Source organism: Oryctolagus cuniculus, chromosome 11 (genome assembly GCF_964237555.1).
Source record: "Oryctolagus cuniculus chromosome 11, mOryCun1.1, whole genome shotgun sequence".
NCBI classification, from domain to species: domain Eukaryota; kingdom Metazoa; phylum Chordata; class Mammalia; order Lagomorpha; family Leporidae; genus Oryctolagus; species Oryctolagus cuniculus.
This window is the reverse complement of record NC_091442.1, coordinates 105,030,102-105,057,485: the sequence shown is the minus strand read 5'-3', so window position 1 is coordinate 105,057,485 and position 27,384 is coordinate 105,030,102. Positions and strand designations below refer to the sequence as shown.

At 38.0% G+C, this 27,384-nt stretch overlaps 1 protein-coding gene across 1 annotated transcript in view; it reads left to right on the top strand.

Moving 5' to 3' along the window:
• The window catches only part of NUP37 (nucleoporin 37), a 42,585-nt gene extending 17,053 nt beyond the window's left edge, over nucleotides 1-25,532 (top strand). Inside the window, exons 5-10 of the mRNA XM_051845824.2 lie at nucleotides 1,573-1,667; nucleotides 17,519-17,609; nucleotides 19,967-20,148; nucleotides 20,627-20,677; nucleotides 24,354-24,447; nucleotides 25,268-25,532. Of these exons, the coding sequence (XP_051701784.1) occupies nucleotides 1,573-1,667; nucleotides 17,519-17,609; nucleotides 19,967-20,148; nucleotides 20,627-20,677; nucleotides 24,354-24,447; nucleotides 25,268-25,381 (627 nt within the window). The 3' untranslated portion in view covers nucleotides 25,382-25,532. The remainder of the gene's footprint in view (nucleotides 1-1,572; nucleotides 1,668-17,518; nucleotides 17,610-19,966; nucleotides 20,149-20,626; nucleotides 20,678-24,353; nucleotides 24,448-25,267) is intronic.
• Nucleotides 25,533-27,384: the final 1,852 nt, after the last annotated feature.

Sequence of the window (27,384 nt, the reverse complement as noted above, 5' to 3'; positions counted from 1 at the left end):
TGGAAGAAACCCCTGGTCCTGGCTTCAGATTGGCATAGCTCTGGCCATTGTGGCCATCTGTGGAGTGAACCAGCAGATGGAAGACCTCTCTCTCTCACTCTCACTCTCACTCTCACTCTCTGCCTCTCTTCTCTCTGTGTTAACTCTGAATTTCAAATAAATAAATAAATCTTTTAAAAAAAGAAAAGAGAATAGCCATGAATTGTATATCCTGGGATTAATATAGTATGCTTATTGACTAATTTAAAGTTTCACCATGAATAACGGAGCATAAAAATGGCACATAAAATTTGACCCAACAGAAGTTAATATGCTTACTATAATAGGCAAACATTTAACATTCATTTAGTTTGTCTTTTTTTAAGACTTATTTATTTATTTATTTGAAAGGCAGGGCGACAAAGAGAGGCGGGGAGAGACAAAGAGAGAGATCTTCCATCTGCTGGTTACTCCCCAAATGGCTGCAACAGCTAGGTCTGGGCCAGGCCAAGGCCAAGAGCCAGAAACTCTATCCTAGTTTTCCAAATGGGTGGCAAGGACGCAAGCAATTGGGCCGCCTTCTCTGCTGCCTTCCTGTGCATTGTAGGAAGCTGGATGGGAAGCAGAGTAGCCTGGACTGAAATCTGCACTGTTCTATGGGAGGCTGGCCTTACAAGCTTACAAGCAGTTGCTTAACCTACTGCTCCACAGTGCTGGCACCTACTTTGACTTTTAGACTGTACTGAAGCTTTAGTGGACCTGGGTTTGTTAACATTTCACAGGAGTGTTTGAACCAAATCTTTTTTTTTTTTCATAATACATTTTAACATAGAAGTACCAAATGCAATCAATTTATTAACCTTAGAACTGAGATCAGATTTGAGTTTTTGAAATAAAAGAGGAAAGAAGAAAAGACATCCATTAAAATATTTAAATATCAAAAAAATTTACTGTTAAAAATATTTAAATATCTGACAGGCCTACTTTGGAATTCAGCTACAAAGATTTAGACAAGTTGAACCTTGCCTGCTCCACCTTGCAACTTCTCATTTGCTCCTGGTATGGCCAGAGGAGGATTTCAATGTTGATTGTGACGATGGGCTTAGAATGCTCGCTGTCTCCAGTGCCAGCAATCACAGTGAGCAAGTTAATAAAAACTCTAGAAGGTGAAGTCCATACCATGTGTGTCTGTTATGTAGTAATAAGTTTGCAAAGCAGATGTAAAAAGCCTAGAAAAACTTACCATAGCACCCCTAAAAGTTTTTCTAGCTTTAACTTTTACTCAGGCTTTATATAACAAACCAGAAAGGAGGTGATATGAGGACAGGTGCAATAAAGTATGTTTTTGTAAGAAATTAATGCTAGAAAAGGACTTAGCTAATAGCAGTGTGTTGAATGATCAACTTCTTTCCAAGATAAACCTAGAAAACCCAGTGTGTAAATCATAGTTTAAAAATAGATTGCCTAAGAAGTATTTATAGAAAAGAGATGTATACCATGAAAGCTTTTAAGGCAGTGAAGTAAAAATATTAGTTAGGAATATTGCAGATCATTTTCCTGTTTTATTAGTTTTTTTTCCCCCTCCTCTGTCAGGTTTTAGAGGGCCATTCAGATTTCATTAATGATTTGGTATTTGATCCCAAAGAAGGCCAAGAAATCGCAAGTGTAAGTGATGATCATACCTGCAGGTATGTTGCTTATGCTATAACATTTTTGAGTTTTTATTTTATTGTAATGTGAATTACATTTTAAAAATTAGAGGAAAATGTAACTTTCTTATAAACTCCACAACATTATGAAAGAAACATACTTTATTTAAATTTTAGGTGTGACACAAGCATGAGTTTCAAAACCAGGGAATTGAGTTATTATCCCACTGAATGGAAACTTCCCTTGCTGATTCATGATTATCTCTCTGCCTCTTATTTTAGATTTATATATTTATAAAATCAAAATATGAGAGTACTTCAAAAAGCTTGTGGGAAAATTGAATTTAAAAATGAGTTTATTTTGGAGCAAATATTTTTGAAGTCTATGCATAGTTTTTTTCATAATATGCATTTTCCACAAACTCTTTGAAGACCCCTTGAATATATGCATTCAGATTTTCCAGTATTGGACAGATCCACAGGATAATAAGAAGCAGTTGCCATACTGTGAAATTCCTGCAAATTCTGTAAGGTAAGTTAGGGGTTAACAGTGAACTGTGAATCTGATGTACTACATAACACTCATGGACAGTTGAGTATTTTGACAAATTCAGAAGTCTCTCAATAAGGTTTTCTGTAGATATGGTATATTTCAATATCATGTTCTTCCATTCCATTCTGTACCATTTTAATAGTTCCTAAAGCTGGATCTTATCCCAAGTAGAGCAAGCTGAAGGACAAGAGTAGGAAGGGGAAACAAGCTGAAGGAGTGAAATGAGTAAATCAGTCAATAGAAGTGTGTCCTGGCTTTGTTTGCTTCAACAATACTGTGAGCAGCAGCACAAATGCACTGCCTGCTGTTTCACATAGTTTTGATGTCTTAAAAGTAAGTTAAAATAATCAGTAGTTATTAACACTACATACATTTAATAGAATAATTAAGTATGTATCACATTAGAAGTAAAGCTGCTAGCAACTGTTTCAAAAATTTTAATCTAGGCCAGCACCGCAGCTCACTTGGCTAATCCTCCGCCTGCGGCGCCGGCACCCCGGGGTTCTAGTCCTGGTTGGGGCACCGGATTCTGTCCCAGTTGCTCCTCTTCCAGTCTAGCTCTCTGCTGTGGCCCAGGAAGGGCAGTGGAGGATGGCCCAAGTTCTTGGGCCCTGCACCCGCATGGGAGACCAGGAGGAAGCACCTGGCTCCTGGCTTCGGATCGGCACAGCGCGCTGGCGGTAGCAGCCATTTTGGGGGGTGAACCAACGGAAAAAGGAAGACCTTTCTCTCTGTCTCTCTCTCTCAATGTCTAACTCTGCCTGTCAAAAAAAAAAAAAAAATTTTAATCTTGCTGTAACTCAGCTTTTTCCAGTTATAGCGTCAAGGCATTATTTATGTGCTGCCTTTTAAAAATTTCATGTCAGAGACATGAAAGATTTATATGACTTTAAGATTCCAGGGTCCCAAGTATTATAAAAGTAAGTGTATATGGAGACCTGAAAAGTAAATGGGACCATTTTTGAAGGTAAAAATTGGATCACTAGAAATAAATAGTGGCATTTCAGAACTAAAACAATGGAGATTCCTAATCTCAAGTATGTGAAACAATGAAACCTGAAAGGTGGGACTTGAGTATCTTTATAAGCCGAGAAATAACCTTGGAATAGTGAACAACAAATAAAGGGACCTAGGGTTGCTCAGTGGTCTGTGAATCTTTTTGTAAACTAAGAAAATGCTCAAAACATTCTGGGAACTGGTAGAAGGTTCCAAACTATCTATTTTACCAAGTAATAAAGAATTTTAATAATCTGTTTCTGTTATTTTATAAAAGAAAGGGTATAATTACTTTAAAAAGTAAGAAAGCCTTAACCTTAGAGGAAGTCCTTTCATTTAAATGAATGTAACATTTTTAAAACTCACTGCCTGACCCCTAAGGGTCTGATTTCACTAGACCCTGAGTAACAGTATGATTGCTTAGCAGACAGTCTTTCTCTATTCCCTCTCACATCAAAGGAGATTTTCCCACCCATTGGGCATAGCTTTATAAGTTATTTAGGCCAGGGTAATGTTAGCAAGTGTGACACAAGCAGAAGTTTTAAATGTTTTACCTGGTTTGACTTGACCTCTTGTGCTCTGTCATTTGCTAAGGTGAACATGTCCTAGATAGCTACCTGTCCCAGAATGAGAAACACATGGAGCAGATATGGACCCATCTGGCATCACATTACAAAGCTTTCCAGAGCCATATGAGCAAGGAAGCCGCTGAGATTCTGAGGATGACATAACAACATCATTCTAGCATTAGCTGGAAAGCTAAATTTAAAATTCATCACCTTAGCTCTCCAACCAGAAGTAAAAAAATAATTCTGATTGACTATCAGAACCCAATGTCTTATGCCAAAAGCTAAGCAAAATAGACAAGATTAAAACACACACACAGAAGATACAAATACATTAAAAAAGTATAAAGTAATGAATAATAGTGAATATGATATACTGTCACAGGAATAAAGGAAAGAGGGAATTAGGAGATGGACTACAATAAAAACACATTTTAATACAACCTTCTTTAGTAACTTAAAGGATAGAATTACCAAGCTATAAATAAAGGTACCAGCCAAATGATAACTGCGCAGTTTGAGCAGAGGAAAGAGACATTTACACCATGACACCTGTTCAGTAAATCTGTGTCAACAATAAACTAAATCTCTGTTGGTGGTAAGGATACATTAGTATCTTCCTGTGATCCTAGTCACAGTCAAAGCCTAACTCACCTTGGGAGTAGTTTTATATGGTGGTGGTAACAAACTTGTAAAAAAAATTGCTGAATAGAATAACTAGATAGAAGGCCAGTAAGAAGGCCTTGGTAAAAGCAGCTATTAAGAGGACCCATTTCATTGCACGATGCATGGGTTTAATGCTAATTATATGTAAAAAATTTAGCACATGTTGAGAACTAGTTATTTTTGGAAAGGTTTTCTCTAATAAAACTTATCAAATGAAAAAAAAAATGTGCTCTTAGATAGCCAATGAATCAAACAAGAAATCACAAAGGAAATTATAAAATGTTGTGTAATGAGTGAGAACAACAGAAGAAGGACTTCAGATCAATAGCCTTACTTTAAACCTTAAGGAACTTAAAAAAAAAATCGAAAGATACAAGAAGGAAACTAGTAATAAGTTAGAAGGTAAACAAAATAGAGACTACAAAACAAAAGAGTGAATCAAAACCAAAAGTCTTTTTTGAAAAGATCAACAAAATTCACAATCCTTTAGGATGGGGAATGCTTTTCCTGCCAAGGGCCATTTGGATATTTATTTTTAAAGATTTATTTATTTATTTATTTGAAAGCACAGTTACAGAGAGGCAAAGGCAGAGTCCACTGGTTCATTCCCCAGATGGCTGCAATAGCCAGAGCTGCGCCAATCCAAAGCCAGGAGCCAGGGGCCCAAGACTTGGGCCATTGTCTGCTGCTTTCCCAAGCCATAGCAGAGAGCTGGATCAGAAGTGGAGCAGCTGGGACTCAAACTGGCTCCTATATGGGATGCCAGCACTGCAGGCAGTGGCTTTACCCACTAGGCCACAGCACCAACCCCATTTGGATATTTATAATATCATTCATGGGCCATACAAAATTATCAGCTTAAAAATTAGCCTGCTATAGATTTATTGAATTTTAATTTCCAGCCACGGTTGCCTTGGCAGGGCCAAACCAAGTGATTTCACAGGCCTTACATGGCCCACAAGCCATATACTTGTACTCCACCCCTGCCAGTTAACCAAGTAACTTCACAAGCCAATGTACCCCTCCCCTTGTAGCTAACCACACATAAAGACTACTCCAAATAGTAAGGTGAGAAAAAGAGGGGACATTACTACCAACCTTGCAGAAATTAAGAAGATTCTAAAAGAATGCTATGAATAATTATATACTAATAAAGTAGATTATCTAAATGAAATGGATGAATTTCCAGAAACACAAAATTGACTCAAGAAGAAAAATATGAATAGGACCTGTAACATAAAGAAATTGAATCAGCAATCAGAAGACTCCCGATGTAGAAAAATCCAGGGCAAAATGCTTTCCTAGTGAAATTCACAGCATTTAAAGAATTAACCACCAACCTTTTCAAATATTTTGAAAAAGGAAGAAACACTTTCTTACTCATTCTTTGAGTGAGGCCAACATTACACTGATAACAAAGCCCAATAGAAGTCACAAGTAAACTACAGGCCAATATCCATTTTATGTTTAGGTGCAAAAGTGTTCAATGTCTTTCATATAAAATTAGAAAAACCTTAGAAGAAAACATAAGGGAAAACCTTCATAATCTTGGATTTGGTAATGGTTTCTTAAATATGAGACTAAAAACAAAAAAAGAAATAGGACTTTATCAGAATTAAAACTTGGACATCAAAGGATAATGTCAAGAAGGTAAAAGACAACTCACAGATGCGGAGAAAATATTTGCCAATCATGTATCTGATAAGGGTCTAATAACTCGAATGTATGAAAAACAAATCAACATCACAAAGAAAGCTATATTTAAAATGGGCGAAGGACTTGAGTAGATATTCAGAAGAAGATAGACAAGTAGCCAACAAACATATGAAAAGATGCTGAATGTTATTACTCATTAAGTAAATATAAATCAAAATCATAATGAGACCACTTCACACTCACTAGATTAACTATAACCAATAAATTTAGAAAATAACAAGTTTTCAAGGGAGTTAAGATTCCATGTAGGTTTTTTTGTTTTGTTTTGTTTTGTTTTGTTTTTGAAAGTCAGAGTTATACAGAGAGAGGAGAAGCAGAGAGAGAGAGAGGTCTTCCATCCAATGGTTCACTCCCCAATTGGCCACAATGGTTGGAGCTGCGCCGATCTGAAGCCAGAAGCCAGGAGCTTCTTCCAGGTCTCCCAAATGGGTGCAGGGCCCCAAGGACTTGGGCCATCTTCTACTGCTTTCCCAGGCCATAGCAGAGAGCTAGATCAGAAGAGGAGCATCCAGGACTAGAACCAGTGGCCATATGGGATGCTGGTGCTCCAGGCTAATGCATTAACCCGCTGCACCATAGCACCGGCTCCGAAGATTCCATGTAGTTTGTGTTATATAACCTGTGGAAGTTTTTAAGGAAACAGAGTGAGCAGTCTGTCAATCCCAGTACCATCTTTCTTAACATTCTGTAATACCTACTATATATATATCCTTAAATGAAATTCATGGAAGACATAGCCTATCAAAATAAAAAACTGTAAAACAATGGGTTATAATACCTTAATTGTGTTACACTTTATAAAAGGAAAAGAGTTAGGGGCTGACACTGTGGCACAGCGGCTTAAAGCCCAGGCCTGAAGCACTGGCATCCCATCTTGGTGCCGGTTCAAGTCTCAGCTGCTCCTCTTCCAATCTAGCTCTCTTCTGTGGCCTGGGAAAACAGTAGAAGATGGCCCAAGTCCTTGGGCCCCTGCACCCACGTGGGAAACCCAGAAGAAGCTCCTGGTTCCTGACTTCAGGTCAGCTCAGCTCCGGCCATTGTGGCCATCTGGGGAGTGAACCAGCGGATGGAAGATCTCTGTCTTTCTACCTCTCTCGGTAATTCTTTCAAATACATAAAAATAAATCTTAAAAGAAAAGAGTTAACAAGTAACAGTGCAGTGCTTCTGTGCTTAGATACAACTACATATACATAGTGAGATAGTCTCTGTTCTGCTTCACAATGATGAGGATTACAAGAAAAGTAAGACAGCAGGAAAATGTAAGGCAGAGGCAGGTCTCAAGTTGCATAGTTCCAGGGATATGATTGGCTTAAAGTACAGTGTAAATAGTGCCATCTGGAGTTTTATAGCATCATAGCCTTGAGCAAATCTTAAGTGTTTGAATAAAAGCTCATATTAGTAGTGATAGACAAAATTAAATAGGATGTAGGAATGAGAGAAATAATATTAATCAAAATAGGAAAATGTGACAACACAAATTACAGGATGTCAAGTTGAAAAAATAAGGCAGGATCATATTCTTCAGATAAAGCCATTTTATATGTACAGTACCAGAATAAATCACTGTTAGACCATAGAATGACATATTACTGAAGATTGCAGCAATCTCCTCTCTTGAAATGTTCCCATCTTTTGATGGGCTCTAACATTTCTTGTCATTCAAAAGTCATGTAAAATAGCAAGTCTGGCTCCCATCCAGTTAATGCCCAAGGCACCCTAATCATTAGGATGACCAGAAATGCCTCTTTCGTGCTAGAAACATTGGTTTATGATTTTATGGATTGATATCTAAACAGGCAATATTCTGCATGTTTATATTAATTCTCGGAAACCTTATATGATAGATTCTGTTATTATTTCCTTTTAACAAGTGAGCAACATAAGTAGTCTGGCTGTTAAGTACTGGACTGTCTTTAAGCTTCTTTATATAGTTTTATGTTACTGAAAAAGCCAGCATTTGTACTAACTTGCATGTTGTAATCAAAATCAAGCATTATGTGGAGCTGAATAAAGTCTACAGAAGTGTCATCTTCTGCTGGTGAAGAATTTAAAGATACTTTTGCCAGAACATCCTACTGGTGATACCTTGAAATGAAAGTACTGGGATCCTTCTTCATAACTCATTAGCACAGTTTTTCGAATGAGGACAGAATAAATGCAGCTGCCACAGAGAACTCCATGGACTAAGTCGGACTTAAGTAAAAAAGAGCTCAAATGCAGCTGAGAAACAGAATTTTTCAGAGGGCAAAGCAAGTTACTCTGGAGTAGGCTCTGTTCACCTTTCACTAAAAAGGTATTTGGGAAAGTTGTTCATGCTTTCCTAACTCAGAGATCATCACAGGATTTAGAAGAGTGGTGGTAGATACTCAGTGACTGAGTGGGTGATGAGAGGAATACAACTTTGTGTCTGTCACTACACTTTTATAAAGGTGACAGTTCAGCCTCTAAAAAAATGCAGCTGAAAAATGTGCTTAAAGAAATGCCCTGGCCGGCGCCACGGCTCACTAGGCTAATCCTCCGCCTTGCGGCGCCAGCACACGAGGTTCTAGTCCCGGTCGGGGCGCCGGATTCTGTCCCAGTTGCCCCTCTTCCAGGCCAGCTCTCTGCTATGGCCAGGGAGTGCAGTGGAGGATGGCCCAAGTGCTTGGGCCCTGCACCCGCATGGGAGACCAGGATAGGTACCTGGCTCTAGCCATCGGATCAGCGCGGTGCGCCGGCCCAGCACACCGGCCACAGTGGCCATTGGAGGGTGAACCAACGGCAAAGGAAGACCTTTCTCTCTGTCTCTCTCACTGTCCATTCTGCCTGTCAAAGAAAATTTTAAAAAATAAATGAATTTAAAAAAAATTTTTAAAAAAATGCCCAAGTAATATAGGATTACTAGCATTTGGCCTCATGTTCTATGCCATTTTTTATGGTCTCTGATCATTACCATATACACACACACACATAACCACATATACATGTATACACAAATATGTGTGTGCATGCATTCCTAAACAGGGTGATATTACTGATGTTCATCTCTCTGTTTTATTTGCATATTCATAGACACAGGAAAATGTAAATATTAATGTTCATAATTATGACCTAGTATCATCAAAATAAGGTTAAAATTATGTTTGAGAGGTAAGGAAGTACATATTCATTTAGATTTAATACTTCCTACCTACAAAAGAAGCTAAAAGTACTATTTAAGTAGTTAATGGGTTAAGCTTATTATTTTAAAAACTCACTAATATAGAACATCTCATTCCCAGTCAGTGCCAAATAACAGATGTTCTTGTATATTAGAAACAGTACTATTCTGTAAGAACAAGTCAGAGCAACAAGTATTTATTAAACACATTTGTATAGCCAACATTTAGTACTTTGGGGAATACAAAAGAAACAGAAGACCCTGTACTCAATGTAACAGCAAAATATGTCAGAAATAAATCCCTTTCCTCCTCCTCCTCACCTTTCAATAATCTTGAAGTATTAGATAAAAAATTATGGTGAAGGAAAATTGACTTCTGAAAACCAGAGAGTTCTTAGCTTAAGATTAATCGAAGCATGTCATGTGCCATTCACTTTCTGTATAAAACATAGGGTATTTGTAGTTCCCATGTACTAGCTGAGATCCTGTTTTAGAAAAATAGAGGAGAAATTTTTTTTCAGAAATATATCTAAATCACTGAATAAAGAACTAAATTACCTAAGACAATCACTAAGCTGATCATATAGTGTTTTGAAAAATGTCACAAGAGGAAAAAGAATGTTTATCAGATGTCCTCTATGTACCACATGCCAGCTTAAGTTCTTTCTTAATTTTCTGTTTATGTGCATTAGAGAGTCTTTACCATCCATAATTACAGTGGAGTGTACCTCCTCCTCCTCCCCCACCCCAATTGGAATCACAAAATATGTAATATATTTACAAAGAGTCCTTGTGGGAAACAAAAAAGGAGACTGAGAGCCTTCTGAAGGTAGGCCAACGCAGCATTCCTTGGAAAATAATCCACATTCAGGAGCACATAAATCGTAGCTAAATAATTCCACGTACAAAATGAAATCAAGATCATTTTATGATTCATTGTAATGTGATGGTCAAAGAATTCAGGAAATAAAGTTCCCTGCCTATCTTCTAAAACTCCATCTCTTTTTTTTTGTTAAAATTTGAATCAATGTCAGTTACTGCATAGTTCTAGGAAAAAAATGAGTTCATATTGAATTTGTTAATACCTTGCCTCCATTGAATGCGATGTAAGGATTCTGTGTCTTTAAAAAAAAAAAAAACTACCCCAAAATTATACTAAATCTGTGGATCACATTTGCAGATGTTTCTACATTCAATGCAATGAAATAATATGTTAGTGAAAGATGGTAATAGAGGAAAGTCAGTAAGGTGATGAAAGAATTTTCTAAAATCGTGCATGATCATGTACTGGTAATACCACTCTCTAATATTCAACACTTAGTTCTTTCTCATATGCCCTTGTAGATGAAATACAAAACCAGTACTTGATAATGTGTGTTCCCAAACCAGTGAGTGTAGTAATTTAAGCTTGCTTTATGTGGCCGTCATGTGGGGTTATAATGAGTTGTATAAATGATAATCATGTCCATAAACATCTTTAAGGTTTATTTTGAAAAGCCATTGATGTGAATGATAAGGAATACTTCTCCTCCTTTATGGCTTTACTATTCAGCAGATAGTGAAATTTTAATGGTAAGGTTTCTCAATTTTTCTTAGAAATAAGGAAATGCTAGTATTTCCTAGGTAGCATTAGTTCATGTCAATGCATATGTTAAAGGCGTATGCAAAGTCCTTCTACTCTGAATTCTTTAAAGATGAAATCATTATATAAGATCTGTTTGAAAGCTGGTATTACTTCACAGCTGAGAGTTTTGTTTTGAGGTTTATTTTTAAATGTGACAAAATTTCTCAGTTTCTATCCTTCAAAAAAGCTGTGTTTGTATAAGTTAAATGAGATGTTAATAATTCACCTCAGAAGGGGCCTCAGTTTCTCACCTCTGTGATGATCAGCTCGTAGTTTCTGCTGAACTTGTTGATAATCTCAAGCAACAGTGTGTTAATTTATGAGATGTTTAACCCCCTCCAAGGCTTCTTGAAGAAAAATAAATTATTGTGTGTATGATATACTTGGTTTATTAGTGTTATGCTTGAAAGAGGCCACTTTTTTTTTTTAATGTTTATGTATTTATTTGAAAAGCAGAGTTACAGAAAGAGGAGGAAAGACAGATGTTGCATCTGCTGGTTCACTCTACAGGTGGCCACAATGCCAGGAGCCAAGGTCTTCTTCCAGGTCTCCCGTGTGGGTGCAGGGGCGCAAGGACTTAGTGCATCATCTGCTGCTTTTCCCAGGCCAGGAGCAGGGAGGTGGATCAGAAGTAGAGCAACCAGGACTGGAATCGGCACCCTGCAGGCTATGGCTAACCCACTGTGCCACAGTGCCGGCCCCTACACCACTTCTCCTCCAAAATACAGCCATTGATTACTAACTAATTTTTGAAGTTATTTTAATTATTAATGGGTAAAATAATAGTATATGCAATTGTCATTTTTACCTTTTTAATTCTTATTCTGCAATCAGTAAAATTTCAAATTATTCATTTCTTTTATTAATACTGCTAGTAAGTAATACTACTACTTGCTCTGTAGTCTCAACTATTAAAAAATTAATTTTTTAAATATATTTGAAACAGTGACACATACTGAAAGTACCCTTTACAAAATTCTTGTTTCCAACTGTCAAGCCATTGTTGTCTGTACTTTTGAGGCTTTTGCCTAGCTGTCAGAGTTCTCCATGGCCTGTGCCGAAAACTGATGGGGTGTATTCACCTCTTCCATCTGCTATACCCAGATCTGTGCTCTTGGTGATATGGTTCCACATCTCTGGATTATTGGAAATGAGAGGGGAAATCCCATTTTACTAGCACAGATTCAGTGAAATTTATGACGTGCCTCCTCATTGGTGTAACTGTATCTATATTACTGCTTTGTTCTTTCATATTTAAGTCATCAGAATGCTGATTCATGTGATCAAGACAATGGCTTTTAGAAAGATTGTGGTTTATAATTTTTGCTTTACTAGTTAGAGAGGGCCAAGTGGATACAGATGTGTCATTTAATGTCATCCATTCCTTCTTTTGTCTGTTGTCAAAAACATTTGGTAGTAGAAATTTCCTCCTACAATGAACTCCCTAGCAGACAATAAGCTGCCAATTAAAAATGGAGAACAACCAAATGAAAAGAACAGAGTATTACCCAGGAAATTTTCTTTTGAATTCTCAGAAGGAACATTTCAGTCTACTAATTGTCAGTTTAAAAGACCCTTGAGAATATCTAGGATATCCCCAATATGCCAATGCCCCATTTATAGGACCTTTTTATTAATAAAATGGGATAATTATATTTAAATGCCATATGGTAGGAATATTTAATGTTCTGCTGAAAAGAACTCGGCCAAAATGAGGCAGTAATTTTAGCAATAAACTACTAAAAGTAAAGTAAGTATAATTCATAATCTCAGATCCAGCTAGTTCTTCATCCCTCCATTTACAGCTAAATCTAAGAATTTTATTTAGGGACCACAATGTTTAATATGTCAGCAGATAAACTTCATCTTAGAAGCTTTTTGTTTGAAATTTCCCTTGCAAACATTTAAATATGTACACACATACATTTGATATAACTTCTGTGGTTTTTTTAAAGTAATTTAACCTGATAAAATTTATTCCATATTTTTATGCTTTTGTAAATGGTCTGTTATCTTTTCAGTGTTTGATCATGTTTGCTAAAAAGTCTGTGAACCCTTAAAGCTTATCCCTATGATGCACACTTTCCTGAAAACTATGTTTCTGTGGGAATTATATACTTTAAACAAAACAATTTATTGGCAAAAAAACATGTAACATTAAAACCTGAGTTTCTGAAATTTGATTATTTTTCCTTTTACAATAGCACCCCGTTTATCTGACATGATCTAGACTGATAGTTTTTTTAGGTAGCCAAAAAGTCAGTCAACTTAGGAAAACATTTTAAAACACTGCCCACCTATTTTATTTTAATGTACTATATGTATATGAAAAGTCATTTCTCATTCTTTGATATTAGGCTAAGGCTTTTTTTCTTAGGCTATGGGTCTGTTAATTGATGCTGGACCTCTCTTTTTTTGCTTAAACTACATATCTAATACAAAGTCTTCAATGAAAGCAGCACTTAAAGCAGTCTTAATTCAGAATACATTTAGCTCTTCATATTTATTATTTAGTCTTTTATAACTGTCACATAGTCAAGAGCAGTTTTTTTTTTTTTCTTTTAGAAATTTACCTTTAGTTAGTTGCTATCAACTTAGCTTCATTAAAACAGCTCTTTCATACTCAGGTTTTCTCAGTTTATATAATATTATGAAATTACACTAGTAGGCTTGGGTTGACAGCACATACCATGATTTGCTAAGCAAAGAACCTATATTCCCTGTTGGTACACATGTAACAAATGCACATAGTGGCTGATTAGGAAGTAGCCTTATAATCCTTGTCAGTTCTGCAAAGGGAGAAAGAAGAATCTATCAGAAGGAGGAAATTAAGAGAGCTTATACTGTACATTGTGTTCCCTGAATTTTAAAACTTAAAGATTTACTTATATATGTATATGTGAAGATAAAAATGTTAAATTCCAGAAAAAAGAGATGATTTGAGAAATGTACCTTAGAAAATAAGACCAACTGAAAAACTGTACCAGACAAGTGATTGTTTTCAAACTACTTTTTTGTCAGAAAATAAGAAGAAGTTTTAGCATTTTTCACTGGTTATTAAAAAGAAATATGAGGGGGGAATGAAATATGAGGTCCAACCAATTTGGGAATTTATTTCATGATACCTACTGCTAAAAGCTAAACATGTTTATTAAGATATTTTGTAGCAATTCTGTACCTAGGTATGGACTCTACAGCTGGGGTATGTGTGTGTGTGTGTGTGTGTGTGTGTGTGTATGTATGTAAGGCGACAGTGAAGATGGTATATTGGTCTCTATACTCATTAACTGTTAAATCAGATTTTCAGTTCTGCAAATGACATAATATTTCTTTCAAAGTTACCATAAGTGGTATACTTTTCGCTCAATTTAAGTCTTTATAGGTGTCTTATTTATAGGACAATGAAACATAATGTGTTAAAAGACATGTGGAAGAAGCTTTAAAATAGCATTGTTGGTAATGAACAAAAATTGGAAACAACATAAATGTCAACAATAGAATGGATAAATGTGTTGTATTTAATTAATGGCATACTCAAACTACAACACTCAACAGTGTTGGTAAATCTCACAAATTTAATAATGAATAAAAAGTCAGACCAAGAACATAAGTAACATATTATCCCATTTTTATAATGCCCCAAAAACAGTCCAAAGCTGGGTATTAGAAGGCAGGACAATGGTGAAAGAAAAGGAAGTATGACTGGCTGGGAGCACGGTGTGGCTCTGGACTTCTGGAGATACTCTTGTTGGCTTGAATGCTGTTCTTCAGGGTATTGTCTTTCAGCTGTACACTTAAGATGTATGTGCTTTTATTATGTGTGGTACACTTTTTATCAAAAAAGTAAAAGACATGATTTTATCTGATGAGACTAATTAAAACTAGATGAACCATATAGTCAAGACACAGAAAAATGAGTTGAGCTCTACAGATGGATTTGAAAAGGGCTTAATTATGGAATCTATCAAAAAGGGAAATAAGATTTAACAACTTAAATAGAACCATCTGTAGCTAATTTAGTTAGGATAACTCGTTTCAGCCTAATTTGTTGTATTTTGCATACTTAGTACTTGGATTATGCAACCACTGCAAATTATTGAATAAGCATATAATTATAAGCCATAAATCATTTTATCCTAGACCCCTGAAAAGATGATCAGGGTCAGCCTCCTCATGTTTTTTTAAAAAAAGAGTCGGATTCTATTCAGGTTAAAATGCCATTTAATAAAGTTAGGTTAAAATTTGGCCCATTGACAAGAATGCACTTTATTAATTTACCTGTTTTTATAGAATATCTCTATCCATATTTTCCATCTCTTTTGTTTCTTTCATTTGATATAAGCCAACAAAAAATCAAATACATGTTTAGAATAAGATCAAAAGAGTGGAGATTTTAAAACATCCTCTCCTGAGACTCACTGAATTTGCAAAACAGATTCCCACTATTTCAGTAGTGGTAAGATACATGCTAACCCATCACTTTATTATGCAAAAGGAAATTGAGAAGAAAGAAATAATTCAGTTGCCATAATTAATAATCTCATTCATTGTGGGGAGTGAAACACAGTTGCATAAACCCTTGGTAACTATGATTCCCCTCTTCAATTAAATTGTAATTGTCTCCCTTATTTAGTAAATACAGATGAAAAAATTGATTTAGCAATAACAAGAGTATTCCTTTAAATTACTTAATTAAGCAGGTAATCATTTTGAAAACATTTGTGATCATTTATATGTAACTGATATTTCAGGTTAGAGACCCTATAATTTCTACAAGAAGAAAAATACTTCAAGTAATGTGGTTTGACATAGAATATTTTTTTATTTATTCCCCTCACCAAGAAACCTTTTATTTAAGGAATATGAACTTCATGCATTTCATAAGTACAATTTTCAGGATATACTGATTCTTCCCACCATACACACCCTCCCATCACTCTCCCACCCCACCCCTCCTACTGCTCCCTTTCACATTCTGAGTCCCATTTTCCGCTAAGATCCATTTTCAGTGAACTTCGTATTTATACACAGAAGACCAACTCTATACTAAGTAAAGAGTTCAACAGTTTGAGCGCACACACACACACATACACACAAAATGTTCCTCAACAGTGGAAACAAGGGCTGTTCAAAGTCATTGCATCTTGAAGTTAACTTCACTTTTTTTTTTTTTTTTAGAAACTTAACTAACTTTAAAGGAGCACCCAAGAATGATACATCTTTTGCAAGCACTTAGACATGATTATAATGCAACTCTTTAAGGACAGAAGTCCTGCATGGGAAGTTAGTGCACAGTGACTCTTGTTGTTAATTTAACAATTAACACTCTTATGTATGATGTCAATGATCACCCGAGGCTCTTGACTTGAGCTGCCTAGGCTATGGAAGCCTTTGAATCCACAAACTCCATCAGTATTTAGACAAGGCCATAAGCAAAGTGGAGGTTCTCTTCTCCCTTCAGAGAAAAGTACCTCCTTATTTTGATGACCACTACTTTCCACTGGGGTCTCACCCACTGAGTTGACATGGAATATTAATGTTGCCTAATGTCTACTTTCTTTGAAATTAAATTATTGCCTAGCCATTAAATTCTTGATGATTATGGAATTTGTTTTATGCTTCCTAAGGGATATGAATTGTACAACCTAGAAGAAAAAGTACAGGCCATTTTAATGAATGGGTTCAATTCTTAAGGACCAGCATCCTGTGGGCACTTTGCCACCCATCCACCCACTTCTGTCTCCTGCCATGCTAACTGTGCCAAACTCTGTGCCAGCACTATATTAACAAGTGCTGAGTGTAAAGAATGATCTGAAAAACATTTAGCAGTCTGGGTGGGGAATAGCAATTCTCACAACAAAATCCATAACTGATATTTCTGAGTCTTATCTTCTCTGGGGATAAGAAAGCAGTTGATCTAGAGGGCCGGTAAGCAATCTGTCAATAATATGTTGCTATGGATTTGCAACTACTTAGGAGAGAGGGAGGAGGTGGAGGTAGAAGCCTGTTTTCTTCAACCTACCATTAATCTGGTAGCTATCCAGCATCACCATCTTTAGGAGTGCAAACTATAGAAGTGAGCCAAATCAGAAAAGGCATAAAATGGGAGGTAGCCACTGTGATGGAAACCCAGAGCTAGAAAGAGTAAGCAGTGTGGAAGATGGCCATGATACTAGCTGCTTCGTAAGTTATTTTAAATATGTAAGAGCTATAGTGTGGAGTTTTTTGGGGGAGCTATTAAACACCTCTGTTACTGTTAATTGGAACGACTACTGAAGTAGGGGTGCCGCAGTTAGGCTGTTGATTGATCTAGAAACTTCAAGATTTTGCCCACAAGATAAGAATATTTAAAGAATTTAACTTGGTTACTGTGTTTCACCATTGGTTTTAGATTAACTAGAGAATGTGTATGACTCTTTCTCCCATGCTTGAACATGGTGAAACTTAAATTCATCATACTACTTTCAAATGTCCTAAAAGTAGTATTATCATTTTCTTTAAAAGATATGCATTAAGTATAAATATCTACCTTATAATCTGTACTAGCTTTGAATAAATCCAAAGAAGTTTCACTTTTTCTTAGTAGGGATATATCAAGAATATTTAACATTATATTCCTTTTTTATTAGGGTTTGGAACATGGAAGGAATGCAAACAGCTCATTTTGTTCTTCATTCTCCTGGAATGAGTGTATGCTGGCATCCTGAAGATACTTTTAAGGTTAGTGTCTATAACTTAGCTTATTTTTTTTTTTTGAAAGTAAAAAGACAAACAAACATAATACGTATGCAAATAGTGAATTAAATAAATCTTTAAAAAAATAAGGTGCTGGTTGTAGCAGGTTAAGCCACCATCTGTAATACCAGCATCCCATCAAGGCCCAGAAGTTAAGTAACTTGCCCAAAGTCATGTGGCTAATAAGTAGAGAATTGACTGGTTCAAGTCCTGACTGCTTCGCTTCCAATCCAACTCCCTATTAACTCCCAAGTGGGAGACCTGGATGAAGGTCCTGGATCCTGGCTTTGGCCTGGCACAGCCCTGGCCATTATAACCATTTGGGGAGTAAAAGGTGGATGGAAAATCTGTTTCTCTCTGTCTCTCCCTCCCTCTTTCACCTTGATTTGTGTTTAGTGATTTTACCCCGTAATCCTTTTTCCGTGATGGAAAGATTGAGACAAAGTCTTCTATCTTTGACTTGTTGAAATTGATATAACATTTTGGGTATGTGTATAATCAGTCCTCATTATTTTCTGAATTTGTGCTTACTAATTCACCTGCTCATTAAAACATTGACATCCCCACATCAATACTGTGGCACTTTTGTATTCACAACCTGTACAGAGCAACAACAACCAAAAAGAATTATGTCGTTTACAAAGATAAGAGAAAAGGAGACTCAAGATCACGCACTAGATTAAGTGATAGAACCCATGGTTTTTTATGGCTATTCCCATTCTTCCCAATTCACCGGTAGTACTTTCCACCCCCAGGGATGTGTTCACCCTAATATAACCAGAATTTAAAAAAAAAAAAAAAAATTCTTAAAAAAATGAAAACTTTACATGAAATACTAGGAATTTTTGAAAGCATCAGTTAATCATGCACTTAGATATTCATGGCAATATCTGTATCTTATTTCCCATAAATTGGGTATCCTAGTGTTGAGTCTAAGAAACAAAGTTTACACAATTACTATTTTTGCAGAATTTAATTTATCCCTTTAAGATCTATTTTATTTATTTAAAAGGCAGAATTAGAGAGGCAGAAGAGATAGTGGTTCACTCCCCAAATGGCCACAATAGCTAGGTCTGGGTAAGGGCAAAGCAGGAGCCTGGAACTCCATCCAGGTCTTCCATGAGGGAAGCAGGGGCCCAAGCACTTGGGACATCTTCCACTGCTTTTCCAGGTGCATTAGCAGGGAGCTGGATCAGAAATGGGGCATCCAGGATGCAAAACAGCACTCATATAGGATGCCTGCACCACAGGCAGAGGCTTAACTTACTATGCTACAATGCCAGCCCTGAGATTTTTTTTTTTTTTTTTTTTTTTGACAGGCAGAGTGGATAGTGAGAGAGAGAGAGACAGAGAGAAAGGTCTTCCTTTGCCATTGGGTCACCCTCCAATGGCCACCGCAGCCGGCGCACCGTGTTGATCCGATGGCAGGAGCCAGGTGCTCCTCCTGGTCTCCCGTGGGGTGCAGGGCCCAAGCACTTGGGCCATCCTCCACTGCACTCCCAGGCCACAGCAGAGAGCTGGCCTAGAAGAGGGGCAACCGGGACAGAATCCAGCGCCCCAACCGGGACTAGAACCCGGTGTGCCGGCGCCGCAAGGCGGAGGATTAGCCTAGTGAGCTGCGGCGCCGGCCAAGCCCTGAGATTTATAATTAATTTGTGCCTTTGATAAGTGAGTCATAGATGTATAAAAACCAGATAATGTATTGAATGTCTTAAACCTGTGGTATCCTAACATAAAGGAAATAGTGAAGCAGTAGTTGCTGATTTTTGAGTGTCAAGCATTATACTGAGTGCTTTACATACATTGCTCATTTACTCATCACAACAACCCTGTAGCTATTCTTTATCCTCACATCTCCATGTTAGAAATGATGAAGCTGCCAATCACATGGCAGAGGCACTCAGCTCTTAGGTGAAGGAAGCAGCCTTGCTACCCAGATCTGCTTGTGTTCTTTAACTGTGTCATGCTGCTTCCCATTCCAGAAACAAATTGTATGAAGATGTTATATCTGTCTTCAGAAATACATGTTTAGCTATCCTTTCTAGATAGCATAACTAACATCAATTAACGGTAACTTTTCTCATAATAAATCTTTAAATTGATTTCTTCTCCCTAGTCATGATGTGTCATCACTTGAAAATGTCCCTTTCTTGAGTTTCTTTTGCTAATTTTCTCTTAAAGTTTTTTATATTTGATAGATTTTTACAAAGCCTTCTCTTATTTGCATTTTATCATCCATCTGTCATTTATGCAGATATTTACATTTCACTGTATAACACTGACTTTCTGATTTAGCTGGTAAGATAAGTGAATAAATTTCCTTGTGTTGTTCTATCTCACAGTTGATGGTCGCAGAGAAAAATGGAACAATCCGGTTTTACGATCTCACGGCCCAGCAGGCCATTCTGTCTCTGGAATCAGAACAGGTGCCACTGATGTCAGCACACTGGTGCTGGAAAAACACCTTCAAAGTTGGAGCTGTTGCAGGAAATGACTGGTTAATCTGGGATATCACTCGGTCCAGGTACTTCCTTAGTATGTTTTTTACAAAGCAAAAAATATATATATATATATATCAGTTAACTATTGCTAAATGAGCCATTGGGCCATTCTTGTACACCTGGGCTTCAATGTAGTGTGAAAACAAGGCCCTCATGTAGGAGGGCCAGGACTATGGATTTTTACAACACGTAATCATGCTTTGCACATTTACTTTGGAAGAAACCCAGAAAGGACAACACAGACAAGGAAATCTTTGATCTGAGCAGTATTTGCTTTTTTTAGAAAAGAAGAAAAACATTGACTTTGTTGTGCCTCGTGGTGATTCTAAGTAGAGTTGAGTGCATTTCATGTATTTTAACTGTGTGCTTATTTGGAATTTTGTTATAGTTTAAGTATATTGAGCATTCTGTCTTTTAAAGAGAAAGGATCTTTAAACCTTAATAAATCCATCTACTCAGTTCCACCATGTGACTTACAAAATGCAAAATATTATCTTTCAGCTATCCTCAGGAAAAGAGACCTATTCACATAGATCGAGCCTGCTTATTCAGGTAATGGACCATTTTCTTGGAGTTGTAGTTTACCTGATTTTTGTTTAAAGATTTTATTTATGGGGCCGGCTCTGTGGCACAGTGAGTTAACACCCTGGCCTGAAGCACCAGCATCCCATATGGGCGCCAGTTGGAGATCCGGCTGCTTCACTTCCAATCCAGCTCTCTGCTCCGGCCTGGGAAAGCAGTGGAGGATGGCTCAAGTTCTTGGGCCCTTGCACCCACGTGGGAGACCTGGAAGAGGCTCCTGGCTCCTGGCTTCTGGCTCCGGCCGTTGCAGCCAATTGGGGAGTGAACCAGCAGTAGCTCTGACTTGCAAATAAATAAATAAATCTTAAAAAAAAAAAAAAAGATTTTATTTATTTAGTTGAGAGAGAGAGAGAGTTACAGTGAGAGGCAGAGAGAAAATGGTCGTCCATCCACTGGTTCACTCCCAAATAGCTACTGTGGGGAGCAACTCGGACTATACTGTTACTGGAATTAAGACTTATTCTATGCATCTGCTCTCCCACAATATGGCGCTGGGAGAGAAGAAAACAGCTTTTACACAGCTGCCTCCAGTTCAACCAATAAACTGTAGGACTTGCTCCTGATTGGAGAGCAGCGTACTCGGCGTGTGGGCAGCCGAGTTAGGATTGGCGGAGGAGGACTATAAAGGAGGAGAGAGACGGCATGCACCAGGAACATCTAAGGGGAACATCTAAGGGGAACGCCTGTGCAGCCCCCGAGAAAGCCGGCCGGCAGTGTGCCGCTCCCCTGCGGAAGTGGGGAATGTGGCCAGGGGGAACTGCCCTTCCACGGAGGTGGAAGGGATAGTAGCCAACCCGGGAAGAACCAGCAGCAAACCCGGGGAAGGCCGAGCAGACGAAAGAACAGCGCAGGGTCCTGTGTCGTTCCTCCACGAAGAGGGGGAGCGACAGCTACAACAGCTGAAGCTGGGCTGATCCAAAGCCAGGAGCTTCTTTCGGGTCTCCCATGAGGGTACAGGGGCTCAAGCGCTTGAGTCATCTTCTTATGCTTTCCCAGGCCATGGCCGAGAGCGGGATCAGAAGAGGAGCAGCTGGGACAAGAACTGGCTCCCATATGGGATGCCTGCACTACAGCGCTGGCCTTCCTTGATATTTTGACTTTCTGCTCTGCCACCTCTGGAATATTTTCCCACTTCTTCTCCTTTACCCTGGATTTTTTTTTCCTGATTGTTTTATAAGTGGTTATTTTGCCTTTCCAACTGAGTCTGCTTTTGTCTTTTGGTCTAGACAAGGAATTGATTGATTTTCCAAATATTTTCTTTAAAAATTTTATAAAAAAATAAAATGCTGCCACTCCAACAGTTTTGAGTATAAGTATGATATTTCCTAATTGCTCTGTGCTGATAAAGATGTGAATGTGGACGGACCCACATCTATGTATATAAACTTCATTATTGTACTTTAAATGAAAGCATGCTATAAATCTGCGATATGATTTTTTTTCACTTAAGACATATCTACTTTATGCTCTAGTATTCATTTTTCATGGCATTCCATTATATAGTATAGTCGTTAAGTTACTTCAGCTTTAAATAACAGGAAAATAAGCAATATAGACTAAAACCAATAAAACTTGTATAATATATTTCATAAAATCTGAAATGTCTCCAATAAAATTGTAGAACTTGATAATATCAGTATTAAGAATAAAATATAGTCAACTTTGTGTTCGGATGCCCTAGCATATAAGATGCATCCTCATATCAGGGATGTAAGCAAATATACATCTTTTAAATACACACAGTCGACTAAGTGGTACTTAAGCCTGGAGGAGGCGATCTCTGTGTTGGTTTACCAGCTCATCAGTGACCTCAAGAGCTCAGACTTTTTTCATCCTTTCCCTCTGTCATCCTCAATGGGGGGGCTTTAGCCTTGTTACTTCACAGTATATCCAACAAGGGGTTAATAGATTAATAACCAGAATTTAAATAACTCAATCCAGTTAAAAACAAATAATCTTATTTTAAAATGGGCAGTAGATTTAAACAGACATCAAAAGAAGACATATCAATGGCCAACAAATACAGGAAAATATGCTCAACATCACTAACCATTAGGGAAGTGTAAATGAAAACCACAGTGAAATACCACCACACTCCAATTAGATTGGTGGTTATCAAAAAGACAAAAGATAACAAATGCTGGTAAGGATGTAGAGAAAAGGGAATCTAGTACAGCCGTTATGGACGACACTATGCAGGTTCCTCAAAAAACTAAAACTAAATGATCCAGCAATCCCACTATTGGATGTATATCCAAGGAAAATGAAATAATATTGTCAAAGAGACATCTACACTTCTGTGTTTATTGCACCACTATTGACAGTAGTCAAGAAACAGAAACAATCTAAATATCCATCCATTAATGGATAAGGAAAATGTGTTACATATATAAAATATGATATTTATTTAACCATAAAAATGTTGAAAACTTGTCATTTGCAGCATCATGGATGGAACTGGAAATTGGAGGTCATTATGTTAAGTGAAATAAGCCAGGCAGAGAAAGACAAGTACCACATGACTTCACTCAAAAATATAAAAAAGTTGACTCATGGAAGTTAAGAGTATAATGGTCACCAGAGGGAAGGAGTGTAGGGGAAGAGGGAGATAAGAAAAGGTTGATTAACAGGTACTAAGTAACAGGTTTAAGAATTTCTGATGTTCTATTACACAGTAGGGAGACTATAGATGATGATAATGCACTGCATATTTCTTTGCAAAAAAAAAAAAAACTAGAAGAAAAAATTTTGAATGTTTCTACCATAAGGAAATGTTAAATGTTTTAGGAGATAGATATGTTTACCCTGGTTAGACATTACCCAGTGTAGACATGAATAAAAATGTAGATTTTTTTTTATGTCTGCTAAAAGTAAAATAAAAAATTTTAAGTACTATTTAAAAAAACAAAAAGTGGCTAACGAGTCCCAGCCATCATGCCTCATGCCACCTTGTTAAAGTTAGAGGACAGCAAGAAGATTCTCCTTCCATTGTGGATACCTGTAACTGATTTACTGCTTCCCCAGCCCCCACAAGTGTATCTCATCTGCTAAGTTGGACACACTATACCAGAACAAAGTTGGGGTCCAGTCAGCACGAGAAAAGGGCTGAATAGCAACTGGAAGACAACTAATTATGTCTGCCACACTTAAAAATATAATAGCTCCTTTTTTTGTCAAGGAATCACTTCTCTTATATCTTCCCACTTAACTTACAGTGTTAAGACATATTATCAGAGCCCCATAACACTAGTTCATTTAATTAACTGCAGTGTCCAGTCTGCCTTAAATTATTTATATATTCTAGATGTTTATATCATCTCAAAGAATTTGAACACATGAGTGTATCCCTAATTTTATAAGAAATGTCAATAAGGCATACTGTGAAATATTTTGTATCTGCTATGTCTCTTACTACACCAGTAGCCCTTTGCTATAAGAAAGAGACTGTGTTAACCTCTGTAACTTTGAAATCTAATGCAGTGATACACAGTAAGCACTTACAGAGAAAATGTTTATAACTTAAATGTAAAGCCATTGACAAATTAGGATTATAAAATTACTGCTTTTCTGCCAAAAGGAATAACCTGTTTCAGAATCACTTAGATATTCATAGCATACTGTTCTTTTATGTTGTCTCTTTTCTTAGGTGGTCTAAAATTAGTGAAAACTTGTTTGCAACTACTGGTTATCCTGGCAAAATGGCAAGCCAGTTTCAAATTCATCATTTAGGACACCCTCAGGTAATGTGGAAATACTTTGTGAGTACATGTTTTTAAAATTTGTTTCTGGCCGGCGCCGTGGCTCACTAGGCTAAACCTCCGCTTTGTGGCGCCGGCACACCGGGTTCTAGTCCCTGTCGGGGCACCGGATTCTGTCTAGGTTGCCCCTCTTCCAGGCCAGCTCTCTGCTGTGGCCAGGGAGTGCAGTGGAGGATGGCCCAAGTGCTTGGGCCCTGCACCCCATGGGAGACCAGGAGAAGTACCTGGCTCCTGCCATCGGATCAGCGCGGTGCGCCGACCGCAGCGCGGTAGCCACGGCGGCCGTTGGAGGGTGAACCAACGGCAAAGGAAGACCTTTCTCTCTGTCTCTCTCTCTCACTGTCCACTCTGCCTGTCAAAAAAAAAAAAAATTTGTTTGTAGGTTTTCTATCCTTAGCCCCCGAATTTGTAATTTAAACCAAAGACATTTATGTCTGTTGTATGTTTAAAAGAAAACAGTTTTTTGATGTTTAAATTACCAGTGGCAATAGGAATTTTTTGCCAGTATTCATGTAAGAAGCATATTTCTTCTGTTGCTTTTATATTTTCTCCTTCTTGTTTGGTTGATGCAGACTCCAAAAATGTTTACATGTGAGCTGTACCAGTTATTCATAGGGGGACTGTATTCCTTCCAGCCAGCTGCAAATGAATAATGTGTAGGTGACCTCTGAGGGAACATTGTTTTACATTTCTACTATAAACAAAGATAATTTATCAAAGCATTTCTTATTTTTGGAAGTAGTTTTTATTCATTAACTTTGGGAATTTATTGTACTTCTTTAATTCTTCATGTATTTTATAGCCCATCCTCACTGGTTCTGTGGCTGTTGGATCCGGCCTTTCCTGGCATAGAACTCTCCCACTCTGTGCAATTGGAGGAGATCACAAGCTGTTGTTTTGGGTGACTGAAATGTAAAGTAAATTTTCTCTGTTCTTTAGATTCATAAACTTTGTATTTTTAGTACACATTTTCGAGAATTTCTTATTTTTATATTAAATGTTACTGTAAACTCTAAAAATGTCTCAGTTGTTGCTTTTGTTAAATAAAGTGCTGATCATTTGAAAAATTATTTTCTTATTGTCTTTTGTGAGTGGATGGATGGATGGATGGATGGATAAGTAGGTAGGTATAGAAATTTTTAATTATTTTGTAAGACTGTATGATTGACTTAGAAGCTCAGCTCCATAAGAGATGACTGTGGAAAAGTAATACTTTGTTTATTTTATCAGAGGATTATTCAAAGTGTATTCTGTCTTTATTTTGAGTATATGTTTTCCTAATTCTCAGGGCCACAGACATTTACAGAAGGAGAAAAAGATCTCTCCTCAGTGTACTCTGAAAGTGATTAAATGTATATTTAAGTTTGTTTGTTTGTTTGTTTGTTTGTTTGTTTTGACAGGCAGAGTGGACAGTGAGAGAGACAGACAGAAAGGTCTTCCCTTGCCGTTGGTTCACCCTCCAATGGCCACCACAGCCGGCGCACCGCGCTGATCCGATGGCAGGAGCCAGGTACTTCTCCTGGTCTCCCATGGGGTGCAGGGCCCAAGCACTTGGGCCATCCTCCACTGCACTCCTGGCCACAGCAGAGAGCTGGCCTGGAAGAGGGGCAACCGGGACAGAATCCGGCGCCCTGACCGGGACTAGAACCCGGTGTGCCGGCGCCGCAAGGCAGAGATTAGCCTAGTGAGCCGCGGCACCAGCTGTATATTTAAGTTTTATAAATTTTTTTTGCACCAAAATAAAGTTCTCTCTTAGTCCATTTACCATGAACTTTTTTGAAGTACTCGTGTATGTGTGTATGTGAGTGCGTGTGTGTATATACTTGTTAGCAGTCTATAGGTCCAGGGTTGTTATAACTTTATCAATACTTATAAAAGGTTGTTACTCTAAATATACAAAGGTTTACAGGGGCCAGAACTGTGGCATAGTAGGTAAAGCTGCCGCTTGAAGTGTCGGCATCCCATATGGGCACCGGTTCGAGTCCTGGCTGCGCCACTTCCAATCCAGCTCTCTGCTATGGCCTAGGAAAGCAGTAGAAGAAAGATGGCCCAACTCCTTGGGCCCCTGTACCCCCAAGGGAGACCAGAAGCTCCTGGCTCCTGGTTTCAGATCAGCACAGCTCCAGCCATTGCAGCCAATTGGGGAGTGAACCAGCAGATGAAAGACCTCTCTCTCTCTCTCTCTCTGCCTCTCCTTCTCTCTCTCTGTGTAACTCAACTTTCAAATAAATAAATAAATCTTTTTAAAAAAAAGTTTTTTGTTTTTTGTTTTTTTTTTTTTTTGACAGGCAGAGTGGACAGTGAGAGAGAGACAGAGAAAGGTCTTCCTTTGCCGTTGGTTCACCCTCCAATGGCCGCCGCGGCCGGCGCGCTGCGGCCGGCGCACCGCGCTGATCCGATGGCAGGAGCCAGGAGCCAGGTGCTTTTCCTGGTCTCCCATGGGGTGCAGGGCCCAAGCACCTGGGCCATCCTCCACTGCACTCCCTGGCCACAGCAGAGGGCTGGCCTGGAAGAGGGGCAACCGGGACAGAATCCGGCGCCCCGACCGGGACTAGAACCCGGTGTGCCGGCGCCGCTAGGCGGAGGATTAGCCTAGTGAGCCGCGGCGCCGGCTATAATTTCTTTAAAATATGATTGATTATGTTACTCAACCCTGTTTACTAAATGCAAATTACCTTTCATTAGACACTTCATTGTTCTTAGAATATTTGGTGCATCATGGGTACGGTACAGCTGACCTTGAACATACACGTTATGGATTATACTTGGAATTATGTCCCCCTTTGATGGATCTTCATCATTCCAAAAAAGTTAAAAGTGTTTTTGAGATGGTACCTAGTAGCTGTAGAACTCTGTTCACCCTCTTGGAGACCATGAAAATCACTATTAACTAGGTAACATCACAATGCAGTCATAAAA